The sequence below is a fragment of the Heloderma suspectum genome, chromosome 1, assembly GCF_057233095.1.
Source record: "Heloderma suspectum isolate Gila_16-S chromosome 1, 16-S_ref, whole genome shotgun sequence".
NCBI lineage: Eukaryota > Metazoa > Chordata > Lepidosauria > Squamata > Helodermatidae > Heloderma > Heloderma suspectum.
This window is the reverse complement of record NC_139458.1, coordinates 69,144,279-69,154,321: the sequence shown is the minus strand read 5'-3', so window position 1 is coordinate 69,154,321 and position 10,043 is coordinate 69,144,279. Positions and strand designations below refer to the sequence as shown.

General features: G+C 47.2%; 1 protein-coding gene across 1 annotated transcript; it reads right to left on the bottom strand.

Moving 5' to 3' along the window:
* Positions 1–437: 437 nt before the first annotated feature.
* On the bottom strand, positions 438–9,838 carry RPUSD2 (RNA pseudouridine synthase domain containing 2). The gene is made up of 3 exons (XM_084845344.1): positions 9,288–9,838; positions 7,349–7,645; positions 438–1,735 (listed from the first exon to the last, which is right to left on the bottom strand). The coding sequence occupies exons 1-3, from the start codon at positions 9,819–9,821 to the stop codon at positions 956–958; spliced, it is 1,611 nt and encodes a 536-aa protein (XP_084701470.1). The 5' UTR covers positions 9,822–9,838; the 3' UTR covers positions 438–955.
* Between the last annotated feature and the right edge of the window lie 205 nt (positions 9,839–10,043).

The following is a 10,043-nucleotide window of genomic DNA, read 5'->3' as shown; positions in this document are numbered from 1 at the left end:
CAATATAAAATAGGTTCTAGGTATTTAAAAAGATCAGTAGAGACAAGAAGATGTGTTTAACTGCAAATCTGCTAATTTCATTCAATTCCAAGACGCTTAGGTAATGTTGTGTGCAGGAATGGGAATGCAAAGATTAATCTATGACTATTACTCTGCAAGGAATGCAGCTGTCTTGTTTCTGAACTAAACTAGATTTTAAACCATTTGGGCAGGAACCATGCCTCTCCAATGCTTTATGCCCTGCCTTGCACACTATTGGTGCTGTGTGAACTATGACCAAATCCATTAAAAATGGCCACCAGTGAGGCTATCAGAGTTTCATCACTGCCAGAAGGGTACCATGCAACTCGTGCTAGAGTGAGTGAGCGTAGGTATTAATTTGTGAATAGGATTCAGGAGTGTTCGATAAATTGATGGGGGCAGAAATAAACTGAAATAAAAAAACAAAATAAAATTAAGTACCACAATAGCATCAGAAATAACAAGTTGTTTACAGTAACATCTTATACAGAGACAAAAAAGAAAAGCAAATGAAAAGCTAACATGTCAATTGCCAATTGCCGATGTTAAGCACGTCAACCACATTCATTATTTACAAAGCATTACACCAAAAGCCTGCAAGGAGGGATCTGTTTTTAATTTCTGTACAGTGTTTAGATTTTAGGTACTTTAGAAATGATAATAATTCAAATTAAGAACATTCTTGTTGGGTAAGAAGCTTTGCATCTTCAAATAATTCTATCTAGTTTCTTTGCAATAAAAAGAGACCCAAAATATATAAAACAGACAATGGAAAAACTACTTTATGAGGTATTCATTTTTTTTTAATGGCTCCCTCACACTAATCAAAAAGGAAGTCTTCCTCCACGCAGTTACACTCACTGATAAAAACAACAGTGGTAACCTCTCTCTCTCACTCACTCACTCACACACACACACACACTTACAAAACTTTTTAAAAGTCCCTGGTCTCTTCCCAATCATCCTTGGCCCAGGCAGGCATCTTGGAGCAGTATTCAAACTCTGCTCCCTTGTAGCGCAAGGCATGGAGATACATCACCAGATCTTTGGGGGATGGGTCAGGCCTCACTATCTTGCATTCTCCACACAGAGGATCCTTTTCATCCAGGTGCTCACTTGAACACATTTCTCCTCTGTCGGTCTTACACATCTGCGCTTGGGGGGCAGAACCCTGAGAACACACCAGTACTTCACTCTCGCCTTCACCCTTCGATGCTTCAGTACTGCCAGAATTGACATTTACAAGGGTGACCTGCCCAGGCTTAGCACAGTTCCCTGGAGTCTCCTGCACATGATTTCCTATGAGTGGTTTCAGGTCTTCCTCAGCAACTTCCAAGACACCCAGACTCTGTTTCGAAAGGTGTTCCTCCACCAGCGCCCGAAGCAGCTCTTCATCCGTTTTATTGAGATGGCCGCCTTTGCCCCTTGCAGGACCCCAGGCATCAGTGTTGTAGATCGGGTCATTCACAATTGGGTGTCCCAAAAACTGTAGATGGACGCGAATCTGATGGGTACGGCCAGTGTAAGGGTAACACTTCACCACACTAGTCTTGCCATTGTAACTGAGCCGCCGGAAGACAGTTTTGCACACTTTACCCTTGGGGTCCACTCGACACACCCCCACTTTGTAAGATACCACCAGGATGGGCTCTTCGCAGGTCACCTCGCTTTCAGGAAACTCTCCAAGCACACGGCATACATATTCCTTCTCCAGCTATTGGGGCCGGGGAGAAGAAAAGCAACAGCAAAAAGTAACATCAATGCTAAAATGCAGAAGAGGTGAGTGTGTGAGAATGACAGTAAGTTACCTACTCACCCAGCCTTCCCAAAGCTGGTGCCCTCCAGATACACTGGACTGCAACTCCCATCATGATGGGAATGATGGGAGTTACAGTCCAACCAGTGGAGGCTGCTGGCTCCGTCATTTGTGGGGCAACAAATCTGCTCTGGGTTTCAGTCTGAACTCTAAAGGAGTTCTCCAAGGTGCAAAGCCTTGAAGAATTCACTGCCCCACTGACATCGGAGCCACCAGCCTCCACTGAATCCAAAACATCTAAAGGGCTCCAGGCTGGGGAAGGCTGACCTTTTGCATGACCTGCTTAGCTTCCTCATGCTACTCCACCTTTGTATTATTTGAAAACCTGTACTGAGGATGGAAAAAAACTTTAAAACATGAAGATGAACAGAGATCCAACTCAAAGCAATCTATAGGTGGCTATTGAAGCTCCTCAGATGCCAAGAACACATCACAGAGACCAACACTAATTTGGTCAACAGCCAAGAATACAAAACAAGTTTACATCCAGCTTAGTACAGCCTTCCCCAGCCTGGGGCCCTCTAGATGTGATCGACTACAACTCTCATCATTCTCAAGCAGCATGGCCAATAGCTAGGAAAGATGGGAGCTGTAGTTCAACAGATCTGGAGGGCACCAGACTGGGGAAGGCTGGTGTATTATATTTATAGCTCACCTTTCTTATATCATGGAACTCCAGGCAGTGAAGATAATGCTTTTATAACACTTAATTACCAGACCCACACCTGCTCAGATGTAGCAACCTTGCTGAGACATGTACACAATCCCAGGGCAGGGTCTAAAGACACAGCAAGTTTAAAATCCCAATAGTTACTTTCACTTTCCACCTCTGGTGCCTATACATTTCAAAGGTTCCAGTTCCAAACATACATTTTTTGCATAAAGGAACTTTCTGAGGATCTCAGCTTACTGTCTTTTTGAAGTCTATAATCCACCCAGCAGCATTGCATACAGGTTGCCAGCACAGCTGAAGGCTCATCAGGAGCTGGCTGGAGAAGGCTTTTGCTAATTTGGAGATGGGCAGTAACATTTGTGCTCTGGTTCCCAGCCACATGCAAACAGTTCCTTCCTTACAGTCCCCAAGAGCTTGAAAAACATTTCGCATTTAATAAAAACTTAAATTATTCAAGCTCATATACAGCGCAGAACATGAAGCACTGATTATGTTAGTTAGGAGAAGAAGAACTAGACGCCACTCTGCACCAGTGGAAGCGGTGGAGCTGTGGAACCGATTCCAGGTACTTGCAGATGAGACTGGAGGACAGCCTGCAGAGGAAGAATCACAGGGGAACCTGCATGAGAGTGAGCAAGAGGCTAAAGGTCAGTCAAACAGAGGCGATGAAACCCAGGCCTACAAGAAGAAGAAGAGAAGAGTGGTAGTAGTGGGAGACTCCTTGCTGCGTGGGATCGAGACCCAAGTATGTCGCGAAGACCCGTGGACTCGCCAGGTATGTTGTCTCCCGGGAGGACAGATTAGAGACGTGACTGAAAGGTTGCCTGCACTCATAAAGCCCACTGACAGGTATCCCTTTCTTCTCATCCATGTGGGAACAAATGATACCGCCAAGCGGAGCTACGAAGAGATCACGTCAGACTTTGAAGCTTTGGGAAGGAAACTCAAGAACTTTGGGGCCCAGATAGTTTTCTCATCCATCCTTCCAGTAGTTAGAAGAGGGATAGAAAGGGAACGAAAAATACTCCGGGTGAATGACTGGCTACGAAGGTGGTGCCGACGAGAGAGATTTGGATTCTGGGACCACGGGCTATACTTCCTGGAAGATGGGCTGTTGGCTAGGGATGGGTTGCACCTCACAAAGGATGGGAAGAATGTGTTTGGCCACAGCATGAAGAACTTCATCAGGAGGGCTTTAAACTGAATCCTACGGGGAAGGGAGATGTAATGTTGGGGGTAACAATGGACGTAGGCGCATGCACTGCAATGGAGAGAACAGCGCTGATAGCGCCCAATAATAGTCTTCAGACACATGTAGGAAGAAAGCCAGACTATGAAGCACATGGTCTTCGATGTCTATATACTAATGCCCAGAGTATGGGAAACAAACAGAACGAACTTGAACTCTTAATACAGGAGGGAAATTATGACTTGATAGGTATAACTGAGACTTGGTGGGATGACTCTCATGACTGGAATACAGCAGTTGAAGGATATAACTTGTTCAAAAAGAACAGGAGGAACAGAAAGGGAGGCGGGGTTGCACTGTATGTGAAAAATACATATCTCTGCACAGAAATACAGGAGGAGGAGCTTGGTAGCCCCATCGAGAGCATCTGGGTTGAAATAAATGGAGCAAAGAATAAAAGGAACCTGGTGGTCGGAGTCTACTACCGGCCACCCAATCAAGGAGAAGCCAAGGATGAAACTTTTGAAAAGCAAATAGCCAATGTTTTAAGGAAGCATGATGTAGTAGTAATGGGGGACTTCAATTTCCCCGATATTTGTTGGGAGACAAATTCTGCAAAACATGGCCCCTCCAGGAAATTCCTGACTTGTGTGGCGGATAACTTCCTCCTACAGAAAGTAGAGGAAGGAACTAGAGGATCGGCTATCCTTGACTTGATCCTAACCAACAGAGATGACTTAGTGGATAAAGTAGCAGTTACAGGAACTCTGGGGGAAAGCGACCATGTTGTACTTGAGTTCTTGGTTCTAAGGGAAGCAAAAGCCGAGTGTACTCAAACGCGTACCCTGGATTTTAGGAAAGCTGATTTTAATAAACTCAGAACAATGATCAGTAAGGTCCCATGGCAAGCAATGCTAGCGAGAAAAGGAGTCCAAGATGGGTGGGAACTTTTAAAAAAGGAAATTCTCAAGGCACAATCACAAACAATTCCAACAAGAAGAAAAGGTGGAAGACAACAGAAGAAGCCAATGTGGCTTCACAAAAAGCTTAGGGATGACCTGAAAACAAAAAAGGACACATATAGGAAGTGGAAAGAAGGCCAAGTAACAAAGGAAGAGTACAGGCAGGTAGCACAGAATTGCAGGGATGGCGTCAGGAAGGCTAAAGCGGAGAACGAGCTGAGGTTAGCGAGGGATGCTAAAAACAACAAAAAGGCTTTCTTCAGCTACGTGCATAGTAAAAGGCAGAGGAAAGAAATGGTTGTTCAGCTATTAAATAAGGATGGCAAAATGATAACAGAGGACAAAGAAAAGGCAGAGGTGCTCAATTCCTACTTTGGCTCAGTCTTCTCCCAAAAGAGGGTCTATGACCCCCCTGGCAAAGGCGAAGTACAGGCTGAAGGGGCAGGATTGCAGCTTGAGATCGACAGGCATATGGTCAAGGAACACCTCATTACTTTGAATGAGTTCAAATCTCCAGGGCCAGATGAACTGCATCCTAGAGTCATAAAGGAACTGGCAGAAGAGCTCTCAGAACCGCTGTCTATTCTCTTTGAGAAATCATGGAGGACCGGGGAAGTGCCAGATGACTGGAGGAGGGCTAACGTTGTCCCTATCTTCAAAAAGGGTAAAAAGGAGGAACCTGGGAACTACAGACCAGTCAGTCTGACATCAATCCCTGGGAAAATTCTGGAGCAGATCATAAAGCAATCCATCTGGAAGCACCTTGACAACAATGCAGTGATTACTCGAAGCCAACATGGATTTGTCAAAAACAAGTCCTGCCAGACAAATCTGATCTCATTTTTTGATCAAGTCACCTCCCTTGTAGACCGTGGGAATGCTGTAGACATCATATACCTCGACTTCAGCAAAGCTTTCGACAAAGTGCCCCATGATATCCTGATGAGCAAACTAGCTCGAAGTGGGCTAGATGAAACAACGATCCAGTGGATCCACAGTTGGCTACAGAATCGGACTCAAAGAGTGCTTATCAATGGGACCTTCTCAAGCTGGGGAGAGGTAACGAGTGGGGTACCGCAGGGCTCAGTCCTGGGCCCAGTGCTCTTCAATATTTTTATTAATGACTTGGAGGAGGAGGTGCAGGGAATGCTGATCAAATTTGCAGATGACACAAAATTGGGAGGGATAGCTAATACTTTGGAAGACAGAAACAAAATTCAAAGTGATCTGGATAGACTGGAGTGCTGGGCAGAAAACAACAGAATGGCATTTAATAGGGACAAATGCCAAGTTCTGCACCTAGGAAAAAGAAACCAAATGCACAGTTACAAGATGGGGGATACGTGGCTCAACCACACTACGAGCGAGAAGGATCTTGGAATTGTCGTCGATCACAAGCTGAATATGAGCCAACAATGTGATGTGGCTGCAAAAAAGGCAAATGCTATTTTGGGCTGCATTCATAGAAGCATCGCTTCCAAATCCCGGGAAGTACTAGTTCCCCTCTACTCAGCACTGGTTAGGCCTCATCTGGAGTACTGTGTCCAGTTCTGGGCACCACACTTTAAGAAGGATGCGGACAAGCTGGAGAGGGTTCAAAGGAGGGCAACAAAGATGATCAGGGGACTGGAAACAAAGCCCTATGAAGAGAGACTGAAAGAACTGGGCATGTTTAGCCTTGAGAAGAGAAGACTGAGGGGAGATATGATAGCGCTCTTCAAGTACTTGAAAGGTTGTCACAGAGAAGAAGGCCAGGATCTCTTCTTGATCATCCCAGAGTGCAGGACACGGAATAATGGGCTCAAGTTACAGGAAGCCAGATTCCGACTGAACATCAGGAAAAACTTCCTGAGTGTCAGAGCAATACGGCAATGGAACCAATTACCTGGGGAGGTGGTGGGCTCTCCCACACTGGAGGCCTTCAAGACGAGGCTGGACAGCCATTTGTCAGGGATGCTCTGACTTGGATTCCTGCATTGAGCAGGGGGTTGGACTCGATGGCCTTGTAGGCCCCTTCCAACCCTACTATTCTATGATTCTATGATTCTATGATTGCATAACATGTAAAAAGATTAATAAAGAAGAAACATCTTAAGAATTTTTTTTTTTTTAGTTTTGTGTAGAAAGCTGTAATACACCAGGGGCAGGAAACATGGTACCCCCCAGATGTTTTTGATTCCAACATCCAGAATCCCTGACCACTGGCCATGTTGGCTGGGGTTTATGAGAATTGTAGTCCAGAACATCTGGAGTTCACCAGGTTGCCTACTCCTGTAATATGCAGTTCAGTTATGTAAAGTTGTGAGCCTACAGGCAGCCCCATGTACTCAAGGGTCTGCCAAGAGTCTGAACCAGCACCATCCTAGGAAGATTCTGAACACCTTATTCAAGGATAATTTTTATTGCATCCATCTGTTTCATTCTGTATTTTTCTACAGTGAAAAAAAGAAAAGTGAGGTGTAGTGGTTAGTGTGTTGGGCTTGGTTTGGGAAGACCTGTATGAATCCCTGATAGCACCATGAAGCCCACTGGGTGAGCAGTTACTTTTTCTGCCTAGCCTACCTTACAAGACTTTTGTAAAGATAGAGGGGAGGGGGTATCTCCATCTAATGTATGCCACCCTGAGCTCCTTGGAGGAAGGGTGGGTTATCAGTGTGAGCAACAACAACAAAAACTTTGATCTTCACCTGTCGCTGTCGAACTTGCTCATCAATCCTCTTGGACACCTCTACCGATTTGGCAAATATGAGGACACCTGACGTCAGACGATCAAGCCGATGAATAGTGTGCAGCTCCTTCAGGTTGTGTTCTTTACCCAAAATAAAGATGACAGTGTTGTGCCGAAATCTGCCACATGGATGGACTGGTAAAGACGAAGGTTTGTTTACAACTACAACCTCATCATTTTCTTCCAGAAACTCAATGGTCTGTGCTGTGACTGGAGGTTCATGGCGATGTACTGTATTCCGTAGAAAGTCATTATTCTGCCAGCAAAGCAATCATGGTACATTAGTAGGATCAGTGAATTCTCGAATAGCTTGTTTGCGAAGCATTATGGCAAATAACTCCACTTAAAATGAAAAGGAGAACTTCAATATTAAGGCCGAGGGAAGCCAGAAACACAGTGGGAGAATTTTGGTGTCGTATCTACAAATCCATTATTCTCTATTATGTAAAAGGTATTTACATACCACACCACTTCTATGATCTCTATAGACAAGAAAGGGTTTGCAATCTGCATCTTCACTTTTGAAGTCAGTTACTTCAAAGTTAGTTCTAGGACATAACAGAAGCTTTCAAAGGGACATGAAATTAAAAGCCATCTATTTTAAAATTTAAAACAAACTTACTGTCTCCTGAAGCAGTGAATTCAACTGGTATTTATTTATATGACAAATGTGGGACTGTGCAACAAAATTCTGCAGAGTGGAGTGCTTCTGTCCAGCCACTCTAGTTTCTTTCTCCATTTTGAGGTTCTCTTATTTTTATTTGGGGGGGGGGGGTTCTGAAGGGTTGGGGTTGACATGTGCCCCATGTGCCCCAGCTACATTAAAACATTTGATTTTTCAATTGATCTCTATGGGCACCTCTGGGGGCATTTTAAAATAGCATCTCTATGTAAAGCAGAATATCTATCCAGACAGTGAGATGGTTCTATATACCCATTTGAGCTCTCTGTCTCTCTTCCTTTTCTTCTCCTTGTCCAGCCACTCCATACCATTTCCTCGCCCTCACAATCTTTTGGGTCCGTCCCCCACCCCCACCCCACGCACCCTCAGCCTGCAACATTCCATGTCACTGTGTTATCCCTGGGCTGTCTGGCAGGTTTTATGTAGCCACCCACCCCAAAGGCTTTTTTTTCCTCCTTAAGGTATCTCATATCCTTCCAAACCTCCTCCTCCTGCTTGGATGGTGATGTTCTGGCAACACTTGCACCAGCAAGGGAAAACCTGAATGGGCATGTTCAAAGATACTACACACACAGCCTAAAGCGGTACAGAGCAGGATAATAATTTAGCCCCCCAGCCACTGCCTTTCCCAACCTGGTGCCCTCCAGATGCGTTGGCCTATTTTTTCCCTGCTCTCAAAATACTAGAACCCAGGGTCATCCCATGAAACTGACTGGTGGGAGATTCAGGACAACTAAAAGGAAGTACTTCTTCACACAGTGCAGTTAAGCTATGGAATTCACTTCCACAAGATGTAGTGATGGCCACCAATTTGGATGGCTTTAAAAGGGGGTTAGACAAATTCCTGGAGAAGGCTAACAATAGCTTCTAGTCCCAATAGCTACGTGCTGCCTCCAGTACCAGAGACAGTGAGCCTATCTACACCAGTTGCTGGGGAGCATGGGCGGCAGGGTACTGATGCACTTGTGTCCTGCTTGTGGGTTCCTGGTCAACAGCTGGTGAACAGAACGTTGGACTACATAGACCCTTGGCCTGATCCAGCATGACTCTTCTAATATTCTTGTGACTACAACTCCCAGTGCGCCCAGTCCGCAGAACCAATGGCCATTAAGGCCGGGGATACTGGGAGCTGTAGTCCAACGCATCTGGAGGGCGCCAGGTTGGGGAAGGCTGGCGTAGTATACCCAGCAGCCCCGTCGATCTGGCCTCCTGTCACCTTGAGGATGACGCCGAGGTCTCGCACGGGCTGCTCGTTGAGCCGGAGGCGGCCGGCTTTGGCCGCGGCTTCGTAGGACTCGAGGGGCTGGGCGCGGAACTCGGTGCTGAAGACGTGCAGGAGGCTCTTGCCCACCCAGCGGCCCTTGCAGTAATTCTGGAAGTCGAAGTAGTAGGGCCGCACCTTGCGAAGGCCGCCCTCGAAGTAGTAGCTGGTCTCGGCGAAGTGAGCCTCGCCGAAGCTGACGCCGGCATTCCGCTTCTGCGGGGGCGGCACGTAGCGCTTCTCCCCCTCCTCGGGCGGGCCGGGCCGCTTCTCCTGCCTCTGGGCCGCCAGCAGCAGCCGCCGCCGCTGCCTCTTGGCCGGCGGCGGGGAGCTCCCCTGCTCGCCGGGCTCAGGGACCGGCTCCTCCTCCATGCTTCTGCCGGCCAAGCGCGAGGCCAGAGCAGCCGGGGAGCCGCGCCACCCGGCCCCCCACCCGGCCAGGAGCGACACCCACCGCCGCTGCTCGGGCGGGTGCAGCAGCGGCCGCATGCTCCGCGACCGTCCCCGGCCCCCTCGCGGCCGCGGCGCCGGAGCCAATCGCGCTCGCACCGCCGCCGTGACGAGTGAGCTCGGCGCCGGGGAAGAGCTGCCTCGCCGCCGCCTCTCGCCCCAGGCATGGCGTTCGCGGCGGCGAACGATAGCAAGGCCCAGATTAAAACAAAAACGTTACAGAAACACAATAACCCCCCAGCACGCAACTTGGTAGACATC

Excerpts from the sequence above, each read along its gene's own strand:
- RPUSD2 (XM_084845344.1), bottom strand. The coding sequence starts at position 9,821 with ATGCGGCCGCTGCTGCACCCGCCCGAGCAGCGGCGGTGGGTGTCGCTC. Across the intron at positions 7,646-9,287 it reads ACCTCGGCGTCATCCTCAAG|AATAATGACTTTCTACGGAA; the intron begins GTGACAGGAGGC and ends CTTTGCTGGCAG. Across the intron at positions 1,736-7,348 it reads AGCAAGTTCGACAGCGACAG|CTGGAGAAGGAATATGTATG; the intron begins GTGAAGATCAAA and ends CGGCCCCAATAG.